This window comes from Toxotes jaculatrix, chromosome 8 (assembly GCF_017976425.1).
Source record: "Toxotes jaculatrix isolate fToxJac2 chromosome 8, fToxJac2.pri, whole genome shotgun sequence".
Taxonomy (NCBI): domain Eukaryota; kingdom Metazoa; phylum Chordata; class Actinopteri; family Toxotidae; genus Toxotes; species Toxotes jaculatrix.
In genome coordinates, this window is record NC_054401.1 from 12,059,020 (window position 1) to 12,072,827 (window position 13,808).

The 13,808-nt window shown below is 39.9% G+C and overlaps 3 protein-coding genes across 4 annotated transcripts; 1 reads left to right on the forward strand and 2 right to left on the reverse strand.

Moving 5' to 3' along the window:
- Positions 1-638: 638 nt before the first annotated feature.
- Positions 639-3,106, reverse strand: acbd7 (acyl-CoA binding domain containing 7). The gene is made up of 4 exons (XM_041045326.1): positions 2,988-3,106; positions 2,011-2,128; positions 1,860-1,922; positions 639-1,163 (listed from the first exon to the last, which is right to left on the reverse strand). Exons 1-4 carry the CDS (start codon positions 2,997-2,999, stop codon positions 1,090-1,092), a joined length of 267 nt encoding a protein of 88 aa, XP_040901260.1. The 5' UTR covers positions 3,000-3,106; the 3' UTR covers positions 639-1,089.
- A 737-nt stretch (positions 3,107-3,843) lies between these two features.
- rpp38 (ribonuclease P/MRP 38 subunit) lies at positions 3,844-6,002 on the forward strand. 2 transcript variants are annotated; one of them, XM_041045106.1, is made up of 2 exons: positions 3,844-3,952; positions 4,716-6,002. In XM_041045106.1, exon 2 carries the CDS (start codon positions 4,744-4,746, stop codon positions 5,557-5,559), a length of 816 nt encoding a protein of 271 aa, XP_040901040.1. In that variant the 5' UTR covers positions 3,844-3,952; positions 4,716-4,743; the 3' UTR covers positions 5,560-6,002. The 2 variants fall into 2 exon arrangements, with proteins under 2 accessions (XP_040901040.1, XP_040901041.1); XM_041045107.1 differs by having other exon boundaries at positions 3,850-3,952; positions 4,737-6,002.
- Positions 6,003-6,246: 244 nt separating this feature from the next.
- Positions 6,247-13,671, reverse strand: nmt2 (N-myristoyltransferase 2). The gene is made up of 12 exons (XM_041045105.1): positions 13,508-13,671; positions 12,920-13,037; positions 11,920-12,061; positions 11,100-11,218; positions 10,909-11,000; positions 10,693-10,809; positions 10,410-10,580; positions 10,177-10,285; positions 9,904-10,074; positions 9,641-9,808; positions 9,235-9,372; positions 6,247-8,790 (listed from the first exon to the last, which is right to left on the reverse strand). Exons 1-12 carry the CDS (start codon positions 13,618-13,620, stop codon positions 8,770-8,772), a joined length of 1,479 nt encoding a protein of 492 aa, XP_040901039.1. The 5' UTR covers positions 13,621-13,671; the 3' UTR covers positions 6,247-8,769.
- Positions 13,672-13,808: the final 137 nt, after the last annotated feature.

Below are 13,808 nucleotides of genomic sequence, written 5' to 3' on the forward strand. Positions count from 1 at the left end.
TGCAGAGCCTGTCTGCAGCAGTGAGGTGAGACTTTGACGGATTTAGTGGCTGTAGCTGGGGAGGAAGGATTCAACAAAAGCATGAAAGTGTAATCAAGAACACGTAAATTAAAAACACCAAATGAGCATACAGTTGAATTTGACTGCATTAGTTTTAACTAGGTGAGCCTGATAACGTCAGTGTATATCATTAGATTATTATTCTTTTATAGCTATGCAACATTTTACCAAGTTAATGTTTAAATATCTTTTATAGGAGTGTAGATTGATTGTCAGATAAATGTAGTGGAGTAAAAGGTACAAGATTTCTCTCTGAAATGCAGTGAAGTAGTATAAAATGGAGAGGAAATGGAAACCTAAAGCATGCAACATTTTACCAAGTTAATGTTTAACTATCTTTTATAGGAGTGTAGCTTATGATTATTTTCATAAATAATCTTATCATACTTGATACTTATCATATCAAGTATAAGTATGATACTTGAGGTACTAATGAATGTGCTTAGTTACTTTCCACCACTGCAACCAAAATATATTTTGTATATTAACATAGTTTTCCAAACATGAATTAGTTTGGCAAATTTCAGTTCTACTGAATGCAAAGGAAAGTCACATTCCCATCGGAAAAGAGGCACAAGTAACAGAGGAGGTTTTATTTTTAAAATATGTGCAGAAAGTACGTTCACAATTGACAGTATTTAGCTTGTCCAGTTTTGAATAAAGGCCAAGTTACATATCAAAGTGGACCAGTAGACAATATTGGTGTGCACAGGTGGATTACAAGTACAAACTACATAAATTAGATAAAATAGCAATTAGCAAATTTAATATTTTTACCCCCAGAGGATGCATAGAAGTTTCTCAGTTGTATAAATTAATGGGAAAAATCTATGTAAAAAAATTACATATCAAGGAGAAAGAGATCACAGAAAATAAAAAACAAAAATCTAAAATTACACTTTATCCTGCATAATTATGGCCTCTGAAGCAGAAGGCTACTTGTTAGGCAGCAGCATTGTTTTAGTATTGGAGTTAGTAGTCTGTTGTCACTTTTTGCATTACTTCTGCCTCTTCAGTTTATTGTAAGCCTTACATCCCATATTTGCTGATGACTTCCTTTGCAAGGGCGATGTAGGCCGACATGGCATCGTCCTTGGACATTCCTGAAAGAGTGCATAAATATAAATCATTTGGATTAAAACACACACACACACACACACACACACAAAGTTATCCATTTATTGCAGTTCTTATACATGTTAGCGGATGGTAATGTCGGTCCTTCGGTTGATTCACCAGGCGTAACATCAACTGCCATTAAATCTGATGTCAGTGGTGCCCACTTTTCCTTTAGCACCAGTAGGACAAAGCTTTGACATATTCTGTGAAAAATCTCGACAAAAATCTCAGCATCTACTGGATTGGAACAAATTTACAGACATTAATGGCCCCAAGAGGATGTGCCCTGACAAATCTGACTTCTCATTTGCATTTGTAGTTTTGAGCAAAATGTCTCAACAACTGTTGGATGGACTGCCATGAAATTTGCTACAGACATTTTCAAGCTCTCCTCTGCATAAACTGTAACCACTTTGGTGATCACCTGCCTTTTCAACTGGCGCCATCATCAGGTTAAAATTCCAAAGTTTGTAAGTTTGTCCAATACTTTGTGCTTAACTTCAGGATATTAGCGCTGTCATTGTGGCCATGTTAGCAGGGCCAATATTTAGCTCAAAGCAGTTGCAGATACCGTGCCTAAGAGCAACTTCACTAGCATCACTGTAGACTCTGTAAATTGCAGGTGATACCAGGCAACATAACTTTCCATTTTACACCAACAAGCATTTTTAACTCGTTACCTTTCCTGGACTCCCAGGCGTCCCACTTGGCTTTCCCTTTTAAGTCCATCATTCCTGGTCGATCTACAGTATTGTTAAAGAAAGTTAGAAATATTCAGTCTTTTAAGAACATTGCATTGAAGTGATTTCTTTTTTCTGCAGCAAGTCATACCGGTGTTGATGTCACCAACGAGCGCCTGCTTATAAAGCCCATACAGGTCCAGCAGTTCCTGGTCTGTAGGCCTCGTCTTCACCTTCTTAACATCCTCTGCCATCTTCTCAAACTCTGCCTGCAGGTCATAGATGGTCAGTAAAGATACAGTCAAGTCATTCTTTGCATTTCTAATTAATTCTACAAGACTTAATTCTACAAGTCTTTGCCAAGCCTGACAGGTGACCCTGCCTAAGGCATTTGCTGCAGTGGGAGTGTGTAGTAATCACAGAATATGAGAATATGCATATTAATGAGTTACACACCGCTGAATAAGAAATCTGAGCCTAGTATTCCAGTCATGGTGTGGAGGCCGGGAAACCTATTGTTGCACAAGCTGGAGATAAACAATAGGCTTTTATTCAACACTCTAGCGCTTTTGTGCCTACTTGAATAATCTACTTTTGAAAGGATCTGGGCCATTGCACAACAGATAATTATAGACCATAGGAAACTCTTTTAGGATAGACAAAAACTTGTAACCCCCTGCGGACTCTCAGCTTTAAAAATGTTGCTCCTGCTGCAAAGATTCATCTCTAAACAGAGACTGTTAGTCAAAATGGATGTTACACAGGCTAGTCAGATATTTTTAATCTTCTCGATTCAGTTAAAGCCAGACCCTCTCTCTCTTTTCCCAAACCCTGCATAATAATATTTTTTTGTTAGTCTAATTGTTTTTGTTAAGCAGGCTGTTTGCAGTAGTTTAGCTGCAGTTGCGCATCGGAAGGACCAAAGAGCCAGAGGATGAAAATGATTACACTTGCTTTTCTTGCATGTCCCCCTCGCAGGCTGTCAAAGATGGATGACTCCATATACAGTAGATAGCGTGAACACCCGACCGCCACCACCGCTATTCATTTCAGAGCGGTGACAAGGAATCTCCGGTCGTCGCCTTGAAATGATAAATAACATGGGAACAAAAGCAATGAATATTTTACCTGAAGGGACATTTTCGCAGATGCAGTTGAGATGAATGTGCTTCTCTCGTCGGCTGGACGGCTTTGCGCAGCTGTAATTGCAGCACAGCTGATCAATGCATTATTGTCGACCAAAGACAGGCCTGCAGAGGAGGGAGCAGAGAGCTGGCGAGGATCTGATTGGCTGCCTGTCTACCCCACTGACTCAGTGCGATACACATACACACACACACACACTTACAGTTATAGTGCAGGGACACTGAAACACTGGCGCAGAGCCTAAATCGACCATTCAGCCTTTATACTACTCCAAACCTCTCTAATCTCAGAAGGAAAATTTCACTCCACTACATTTATCTGACTTTACATGAGCTGTGTAGATTATGAGTTGACAAACAAAAAACGTTTATATTCTAAAAATATTTCTTAGAAACGACCCAGACACAACAGTAAAATGCAACTCACCCACGAAATCGCCAGTAATATCTAATAATAATAATCCAGTAATAGCCTATAATGGAATTGATGAATATTTTTTTAATAGTAATTTTTCTAGTAGTTTTACTGCTTGCATTAAAATTGTCTTATCTGTTTGTCAGTCATCTGAGAAGGACTTTGAATTGCACTAATGTGTGCAAAAGGTGCTATGCAAATAAAGTTTGATCACTGATTAGTGCCACAGAATGGTACATAAGAAGGTTATTTTATTTGGATTTAAAAATCATTCTCAGTTTATTTTCAGTAGTAACGTTAAGAACCTGCTTTCTTAACGTTGCTATTAAATGGTTTGGACTTTGTATGCACTATTTGGAGCTACGAATTCTGCCCTTTCATCGCTGGTCGGCGCTGTCGGAGTTTTTAAATAAAGTTACATGGTTTCAAACAACATGGCGGCTCGCTGTGGTTCACCCATGCCGTTGGACTGAAGATGTGAAAGCTGGAGAAATTCAAAACACGGATAGTGACTTTTCTGCATTAATAATCAGGTAGAGTGACGTTCAGTGTCCCTGTTGTTTGTCGTGTTTGTGATTGACGCAGGTTTGAACAGTGTCACACAAAATGTGTTTCCATTGTTGATAAGCGGTGATCAGAGACGTACCCAGTTATACATAGATACAAGTAACAGCACCACAGTATAGAAATACTCTGCTACAAGTAAAGTCCGACATTCTGAGATTTATCTAAGTAAAAGAGCAAACGTATTACAATCACCATATATTTAAAGTACCAAAAGTACTCATGATAAAGAATGGCACATTTCTGAATAATGTATATTATATTCTTGGGTTTTACTTATTGATATATTAATGTGCATAGTATGTAAACCATATTTTGATAAAGATTCCTTAAATTTAGTGATAAAATAATTGTCAGTAAGGACCTATGATTATAACTGATACATTTTTTGACATGGTTTGAACTTATTGCCTCCTCGTCCTGTTATCTTATGTGCTGTAGTCAATATTAATTATTTTAATTCATTTTATTGTTTGTAAGCACTTTGTAAAGGTCTGTTTTGGAATAGAGCTAAATAAATAATTATTAATCACTATTACTACATGTTTGGAGCAGGACATTTTACAGTCAAAAAATAAACTTGTCAGTGCTCTCTGGAGGACATATTATGTAATGGAGACAAAATTATCTTTAAACTAACCTTTTACATATCTGTACTACAATTTCTTTGAACCATTTTCTATTAGTTGGGCTTTATGTGTTACATAACTTTTTTTTAATTTTCTCCAACAGATCTTGTTTTTGTAATTTCAGAGCAGTCATGTCCACTCCAGGAAAGCCGGTTAAAAAGGAAATCAAAAGGCAGATTCCAGCCAAGACCTCCTTCACCTCACCCTTCACCCCAACATGGAGTCCACTCCCCCAAGAAGACATGCATTTCATCCTGAAAACCCTGAAGGACAAGCTGACCTCCATGGGTCTTGAGAAGAAAGAGGTGAAAGTGTTTCGCCCGTGGAGGAAAAAGAAAGACCAGAAACCTGCTGCCACCACATCAGAACCTGTTCCCCAGGTGCAGGATTCTCCTAAAAACGGCTGGACAGATGTGGCAGCCAGGCGACAGCTGGCCATTGGCATCAACGAGGTCACCAAGGCTCTGGAGAGAAATGAGCTCAAGCTGGTGCTGGTGTGTAAGTCTGTCAAACCCAAACACATGACGAGTCACCTGATAGCCCTGAGTGCAACAAGAGGCGTGCCAGCATGCCAGGTGCCTCGTCTGAGCCTGAGCGTGTCCGAGCCGCTGGGGCTGAAAAGTGTCCTAGCACTGGGATTCAGACGCTGTGCCTCCAAGGATGAGGAGGTGTTCACTGACACTGTTAATGCCATTAAGCCCAAAGTGCCTTCACTGGATGTTGCATGGCTAAAAGGTGCAGCAACCAGTGTAATACCTGATGACTCTGCTGACGTGGAGGAGGAGGAGGAGGCAGAGGCGGGACAGAAGAGAGGCCGGAAAAGGAAACTGGCGAGTGAACCTGTGGAGGTCACACAGTCTCCCTCCTCCTGCACTCTGCAGCCTCTCAAAGTGAAGAAAATAGTAGCTAACCCTACAAAGAAAAGAAAAACAAAGGTTAAGACATAGCTTGTCAAATTAAAGAGAAACTCCGGCTACATATTTAAAGGACAATTCCTGTGTTTTTACCCAGTGGGTCCCAACATTTTTGGCTTGTGAGCGCTTTCAGCTTGTGACACCTGAAGAAGTGAAAATATAAAAAAAAAAAAAAAAATTCAGGAAAAATCCCAAAAAGTGAAACATAAATGTACACAAATAATTTAAAAGGACTTTTAAATTGATGTTTTTGTGTTTCTGAATTGAACCTACTCACAATGGTGTGTGAGATGATGGGTTTTTGGAGAAATATGTTTCATGATTTTTTTTTTTTTTTGGGTCAATCTGACACAAGCTGAAACCCACAGAAACAAACATTTGATCCTAAGTTGTTTTTCTGGTCAGAGTTTGTAATGAACACACCATAAAAAGAAGAGCATCGCTCGTGTTCCTTTTTAAAGTGAGTTTATTCAATCAAACATCCATGCTGGTATAGCTGACATGTGTGTGTGTGTGTGTTGAAACAGATTGTTATTTGCATGGGGTCATGTCTAAATGGTGCTGGTACAAGTTCTTCAGCTTTTTCACAGCTTACAATGGATCTGAATAAAAATATTGTTCTTCAGTTAGAGAAAGCTGCATGTCTTTTCAAAAGTACACGCCCCCCCGCCCCATCCCAAAATCTTTTAAATAAGGCAGGTACTTCGGGTTGATTTCTCACTAAAGGGTGTGGCTAGTAACATCAACGCTAAAATCAACACGGCAGCAAAACTGACATGCTCAAAGTTCATTCAAACAGCTGCAGGCAACACATCCGTGACTACCAACATCCATGAGGCACACAGTTGACTCAGTAACCCATGTTCAGAGTTAAAGGAACCCCAGTATCTTCTGTCTCTGCGAATGTAACTCATTCAACCTTTCAATGGTTAAAAAAAAAACATACAAAAAAAACTTTGAACCCTGTAGCGCTGACTGTCCATTGGTTCGTTTCTTGCTAATTTATAAAGGGATGAGAAGAAAATCACATCACATACAGAAAAATCAACAACAAAAACGGCAGCAGCCTCTTTACCTCTTAAGTTATGCAGAGCCACGTGAACAGGAACATCAAACACAAAGTAACAAACTCAGATCAAAAAGATCATTTAAAAAAAATTTTTTTTTTGCCCTTTTGGGTAAACCACCACAGAACAAGTGGTCTGACAACAGTTCTTCCTCAAAGATGCTCATCCTGCTCAGTCGAGCACAGTGAACTGCCGGATACTCCAAACCCACAAAAATCAGTTTTGAAGTCGCCTATTTAACCGGAAATGTTTAGGGAAAAACTGGAAAGAAGAATGATAATTATGCCTTAAGACATTTTCCAAAGTACAATTATAAATATCAGAACCGTTTCACGCATTTAGCTGCACAACACACTAAAAAAATAACCTACAGTATTTTTTCCGGACACACATAAAATACAGTACCATTACAAAACAAAACAAATAGAAGACAATGAAATCGGACCTGGAAAAGCTCACATTTCAAACTGATGCGGTTACTGATACAGGCTTTTGTTGATTCAGCCACTGTACTCTGACTGCATGCTGCTGGAAATTCCTCCTTCAGACCCTTTGAGTGTTGTGCTCAATTTGCTTTGTTTTTCAGCACACATTTGGCATCCTACTGCAGGTGAGTGGATGGATAGTAACTGATCAGTTCTCTCCAAGTGATCTGAGCGGCAATGACTCAATTAACAAAATAAAATTGACCTTGACTGTTTTAAATTTGATTTAACTGAGGACATGGACTCTTTCAAATTTTCAAATGAGCTATTTCTACATTAGAAAACTGCCTCTAGACAGAAGCACTGATCATTTTGAAAACCTTTTAGTACAAAATGAAAGTCAAATTTACTCTGTAAATGACACGCAAATGTATCATTTACATTTGTGTCTCTGTGTGTGTGTGTTTCCCGACCTTTGCGACTTCAATTTTCATTGTCCTGCTTGTGCACTGAGGATATCTTCCTTACTTAATTTAGCTATGATTACTGTGTCTCTCTTATTTAACAGCCTCGCTAACTGCACGGCTTATCGCTGATCGCTGCAATTAACTCTGTGCTGCTTGTTATTTTGAAAAAATTGCATCATGTAACATATCGGTGAATATAACTAAATAACACATTGCTTGAGCGTTCTATTAAAAATTCATCCATCTCTTGAAACAGGTTTATAATGTAGAAACAGCTCACATCTTTTATAAAAAAAAAAAAAGACTATATACAGCAACCCATCTCTTTTGAAATCTGGGCTAACTGACCCTTTAAAGACCCTTTTCCTTGTTTAAGAACTCAAAAATTGTGCTTCATTGATGCAATACATTCTTCATCAAAAGCCAGGTAAACCCACACTGTCTGAACAAACTCGGTGACATCTACACTACGTATGAGGAAAATACTTTGGATCAGCCCTCCCAAACCCCAAACTCACACTACAGGAATAAATATGATCTGGCTTTAAATGTACAGGTAACTATATATTTTTAACAAAAACATGTATCTCAATGCACCTGTTGGATGAGTCCTTCCTTTTTGTGTGTTGTTTGACAGCGTTTATGTCTCTACATGTGTGAAAATGTTTGTTGTTTGTGATTTAAACGTTTTTTCTCCAGAAATTCTACTGAGGCCCCAAAGCAGCCAACAGAGACACTTTGGACCACAATGATATAAGAACAGATGGGAAAAAAAATAATCGTTCATTTGCAATTGGGGTACAATAATTACTTGTTCGGAGAGGACAAATAAAATTAGAAAAGTTGCTAATTATACCTGGCCATGTTTACTTGCTGATTATCATTTACATATTTTCATATCACTGAAATCAAATGACACGCCCGTCTGCTGAGGAAGAGCGAAACGAAATTCACAAATGTCAAAGGCATCCTCTTGAATGTCAAACCGGTGTGTTTTAAATGAGAGTGTTCATGTCAGGAGCATTGTACTGTATGAGTATCTCAGGCATAGCATGACTTCACATTCAGGATGTTGATGATTTAAGAGTTTTCACCTCCAGGTGAACTGAGAATGTTCTTGATGACACAAGTGCCAGGTGAACCGCCTCCCGGTCACCAGCTTGGTTTTACAGTTGGAGTTCTCATTGTCTAGCTTGGGCTACCTGTATGTCCAGGTAAGGAATAGCCAGAGGTTGCTGAAAACCTCTCGATCAGTATTTTGTTTAGCAGCCGTGAAAAGAACTGCTACTGAAGGACGAGGCCAACCTGAAACACAGAGTGTCACCTGTTGTTAGATGAGTTTTGACAAAAAGAATACAAACATTTTGGAAATTACGCTGGAGCACCTTCTGTTCCTGGAGATTTTACACATCACTAAATTAAAACGTGTTGGAGCACAAAAGACTACTAAGATAGTGGTTGTTACTAAATATTTAAATGCACTATCTGCCTGCTAGTTCAGTTAGCTAATTCCGTTCAGTCAGCTAATTCAGCTAATTCAGCTATCAGATCTCAGACTTCTGGACCACATATTACTTCAAATTACAAAACATCATGCTAATAACAACAATGGACTAAATGACCAAATACTGTCCATTAGGTGAGGTCAATCAGATATTTTCCACTCACTCTTAACACAAAAAATTCCTAAACGTATGCATATATAGATAAAACAAAGCTCTGTTATCGCAGACAAACCGTGCTGCCGACCTTATCAGGGTCCATGGGTGGACACTTCCAGTTGTAGAGGTAATACTGCAGATTTCCATCTCCTATGCCAAACTTGAGCTTCTCCAGGAACACCTTATTCTCCATTAGATCCAAGGCATTGAACACATCAAAACCTTTCTGTTAAACACACAGAATAAGAAATCGCAAAATGAATGTACGGTAGAAAGAAAATAATCTTGTCAAATAAAAAAAATCTTGGTCAGAGTTTAACTGTAAAAGTATTCTAAGATTTCTTTTTACTTAAAGCCTGGATTGTGCCCTTTTTTTCTATTATTTTGAGCTCTGCAGACATCTTTCTGTTGTCCTGAATTTAAAGGTAACAGCTGATAATGACAGTTAAATTTCTTGGTAGTGGCATGTGTTTCACAACAATAGATTACATTACCAGTTTAGCCAGGATCAGTGCATCATTCATTAAGTCCAGTAGCGGAGTTTGTGTATGAACGTTGTAAAAAGAGTAAGCAGCCTTCAGGCTCCTATGGAGAGGGTGATGCATCACAGTTGAGGGCAGAGTGTAGAAACTAGTGAAATCTGTCAGCACACCACCAGCACCCTGAGGAGAGACACAGACGCAGCAGCTGTTTAAACAGAGACAGAAGAATCGACAAACGCTGAGTTAGTTTGAGGATAGAAACCAATTCCACATACCTCTACTACATATGTGTCAATTATGTTGTCCTGTGGCAAAAACCAGTGAGCCACTTCCTCCTCTCCCATAGAGGGTGCCAGCTGGAAACGTCTCAGGTATTTTTGTAGCAGCTCGGTGACCTGGCGGATGTCACGCCTCTCCATCAGCCGCAGACCTGGAGTCTTGGTGCTCTGTATGAGGCACGGAGTGCAAGAGAACAAGTCGATATAAGTTCCACCCATTTATAAGAACTGTAAAGAGAGATTCCAGACAAACAGGTGTTAAGTGTTTACATCTGGTAGTCTGTAGAGTTTCATGGTTCTCTGCAGGGTCATGTTTCTGCTCAGGTGGGAGAATTTAACTTCCACAAGCTTTCTGGGATTCAAAGAACGATGCCAATACCTGAACAGAGTAAAAAGAAAAGAGAAAGAAAAAGATAGAGAAAAAGAGTTAAGGACCATGGATTCTAAATTACTTTCTGACATCATGTCATGTGTGTTTCATGTCTGAATACTGCACACTGTACCTGCATGTAGACACAGGTTTAGGAAGTACCACTCCGGCTGTGTATACTGCCTGAAATATTCCTTCTAAGTTCACCCTTCGTGTGATCTCCCTTATTAGCACAGGAGCAACACGCTTTGAACGCAGCTTCTTATGGACACACAGAAAGTTGATTTCTACCATCCTCTTCAGCCTGAAGCAACAGAGAGAAACATGATGGCTTGTGCATTAGAGTAAAAAGGTTTCCATTAACTCTTTCATTGTACAGTGCTCCAGAATGTACATGATCAATTGTGAGCCCTCACGTGTCATAGATGCGTATATCTGCAGGGATGGCACTGATGAAGCCAACAAGCTTCTTATTTGAGGACACTCTCACTCCACAGTGCCATTGGGGTAACCAGCCAGGTGGACGCAGAGCCCTGAGAGGGGAGGACACGCTTGGTCAGAGAGCGGTACATATTTATTTTTATGTATTTGGTGAGCAGTTGATTAGAATAACATCAGAACTGGAAACTTACCATTTGAGAAAACTTGGTGAATAATCAAATCTGAACATGTTATCATCGTCCTCCACATAGTTTTCATTTAACAGTGTGTACAGCTCTTTCAGCTGAAAGAGACACAGCCAGTTATTCAGTTTGTGTATCATTTCTAAAAAATATATATATATATGTATTGTTTATGTGTCTGAGACAAATGCTGTACTCACTACATCTGCACTGCTGAGATCCAAAGTGTCCCACATAAAGCCTTGAGGTAAGGAATATGGCTCCTGTCTGATGTTTTCTTTGTCAGCTTCAATCGGCCCGTGACTCGTCACAACTTCATCTGCAAAAATAACACAGAAATTTATCAAACTATTTTCCCAATCATCACATTTCTAACGGACCTGTAAATGTCCTGTCCTTGTATTTTGCCTAGTTAGTGCTGATTGTGAGCCAACGCCAAACTAAAGCATCTTTTTAAAATAGATAACACCACAAACCTGCTGACAGCATCACTCAGACATTTGTTAATCTGATGTTGTTGATCTCATGATGACCAGGCTAGTTCAAGGCATTAGCTCTCCTGCACAGACCTGACTCTTTGGTCAATGGTTGTCATGGTAACAGCTCAATATAATGCCACTAAGCATGCCCAGTGAGTATCCCTGGACCCCCACTGAACTTCACAGCTGACACATTTATGGGACACTGACTTCAAGCAGCAAAGACTATGACAAGCTAAAAGCAGTAGATGGCACTAGTGCACAGAAACACTGCTGAGGAAAGATGATATACAACCTTCTGTTGACAGCTAAGATAATACTGTTTGAATTAGGGATACAAATTTTACGCAGTTTCCATATTCCTTACATAAGCCAAGCTCATTATTAATAATCATTAAACCATTAAGAGCTAATGAGGTATCAAATGAATTCCTTTCCTTTGTCTAATAACAGATTTATTTAAACGTGACATTATTTTTGCTGAGCAACTCATATAAATTAGATTCAAATATTACATTAAAAATGTCCTTGCAGTACTTACTTAGCTTCGGCACAGGCTGAGTGTCCCAGAATTGGTACTTGTGCTTGGCTGCCTCGTCGATGCTCTTTGCAGGACCCTGGCAGGACAGCAGCTCCATGGCTCTTTGGATATCCTGCAGCTTTTGAATGGGCAAGCCAGGGTTCTGCATGTAGAAAAAGGGACACATACGCATGAGAAACATAACAGCAAGTGGTCCTTAGGTTTTGAAGGCAACACAAATGAACCTCTCCTTGAGTGTGTAACATGACATGCAGTGATCTCTAAGACACATAGCCATGTTTGTGGTTTTGATCTTGAACATTACATTTAATCTGAACATGAGAAACCTGGTTATTCATATCTTTCTATACAAGACTGTAATATCTAAGTTTGTGATTGTGGTGACTTTGCTTTTTTTATTAAAAAAAACTCTCAGTCCCTCTATGTCATTTACCAGACCATTTACCACTCTGTCTTATTTGCCTACTTCATTGTATCACTACTGATAAATTTAAATTTATCCTGCAGTCCTATCCTAGTCACACTTACAACTACATTTCAGTGTGCAGATCATCATAACATGTTTTGTTTTACTAAGTAACTACTAAAGGTTATTTAAGCACCTGCCCATATGGCATACAGTGATCAAAGACCTGGACTTCTGTGTAGCACTCCAGGCAGCATTTATAATTCATGTTTCTCAAAACTGGGATATGGTTTTAACCTGGTCTTTAAAAACTGGATATCATGTGTACATGGGCAAGAACATAATTGGGATAGTAATGCCCACAGAAATGAATTGAACTGACCCATTCACACTGATGGCAAACCGAAAGGTTTTTCTTGGGTTGTGATTATACGCTAAAGGACTATTATTGTGCTTTTCCCCTCACCTACTCCTAGTATACTGTGTACCATCAGCCTGGCAAATGACTCCACCAGCTCAGTGGGTTATGGTTTTGGATTTTAGCCCCTGTCCTCAAAGCGTGTGTGCATATTTCCGTTTGGTTCATCACGGCACCTTGATCTCCTGAGAGTCAGAGGCAGAGTCAGACTTGGCTCCCCCCGAGCTTGGCTTCTCTTTCTTCCTCTTCTGCTTCTTCTTCTTCCTCTTGGCCCCCAAATCTCCACCTGGACTCCTTCAGATATGAAACCAAACGCACAGGACATCATTCAGCGGGGGTTGACTTTGTTTTGACTCCCAACACACACATACGCACACGCACACACACACACCCAAAGCTAACGTTAGCTACCATAGCAACGAATGACAGCTGCGCTAACCTAACCTTAGCTAACTAACGGTTCGTGTTAGCGGTTTGCTGTCACCATGTCATTCAGTCGGGACGCTAGCTGTATTTGTACGTGAAAGCACACACGGTTAGAAAGCCAAAGATGAAAATGCCACAAAGGTTTCAGAACAACACTTCTACTGGCTTTGAAATGACGGCCTTGTAGCAAACAGCCCGGCTGTGTTTGTGTCGGCTAACGTTGGCTAACTGCGCTAGCCATCCCCGACTGAGCACACATATAAACAGGCAGCGCACAAACAGGCTGCTTGAAATAACGTTACTGCGTTTCCAAGCCGGACCGGACAGGCCATCCTCACCCCTGCATATGCTCATTCTCCTCCTCGTTGTCTCCGTCTATCCCGCAGGTGTCCTGGTCGTCTAGCTCCAGGCTCTGCTGACTGGCCGCGGATTCACTGTCCTCCGCCATCATAAAAATGTTTTTTTTTAAAATAGTCAGCCGCCGTATGATAGAGATCACGGGCAACGGGCGAGAGATGGAAAAAACAAAGAAAATGGTGAAGGAAACCGCACCGCCTAGAGGCCAACGGAGGAAAAACACAACCACACTCCTACCTTTTACGATGAAATGCAGCCCAGTGGTACCCATGGTGATCTGAT

What these genes read in the sequence shown, in the direction of transcription:
- nmt2 (XM_041045105.1), bottom strand. Translation starts at nt 13,620, where the DNA reads ATGATGGCGGAGGACAGTGAATCCGCGGCCAGTCAGCAGAGCCTGGAG. An exon ending in CTGACTCTCAGGAGATCAAG is followed by an intron (nt 12,062 to 12,919) that starts GTGCCGTGATGA and finishes TTCTACATGCAG; the next exon opens with AACCCTGGCTTGCCCATTCA. An exon ending in AACTCTACAGACTACCAGAT is followed by an intron (nt 10,075 to 10,176) that starts GTAAACACTTAA and finishes TGCCTCATACAG; the next exon opens with AGCACCAAGACTCCAGGTCT.
- acbd7 (XM_041045326.1), bottom strand. An exon ending in CGTTGGTGACATCAACACCG is followed by an intron (nt 1,923 to 2,010) that starts GTATGACTTGCT and finishes ACAATACTGTAG; the next exon opens with ATCGACCAGGAATGATGGAC. An exon ending in CGCCTGGGAGTCCAGGAAAG is followed by an intron (nt 1,164 to 1,859) that starts GTAACGAGTTAA and finishes GCACTCTTTCAG; the next exon opens with GAATGTCCAAGGACGATGCC.
- rpp38 (XM_041045106.1), top strand. Translation starts at nt 4,744, where the DNA reads ATGTCCACTCCAGGAAAGCCGGTTAAAAAGGAAATCAAAAGGCAGATT.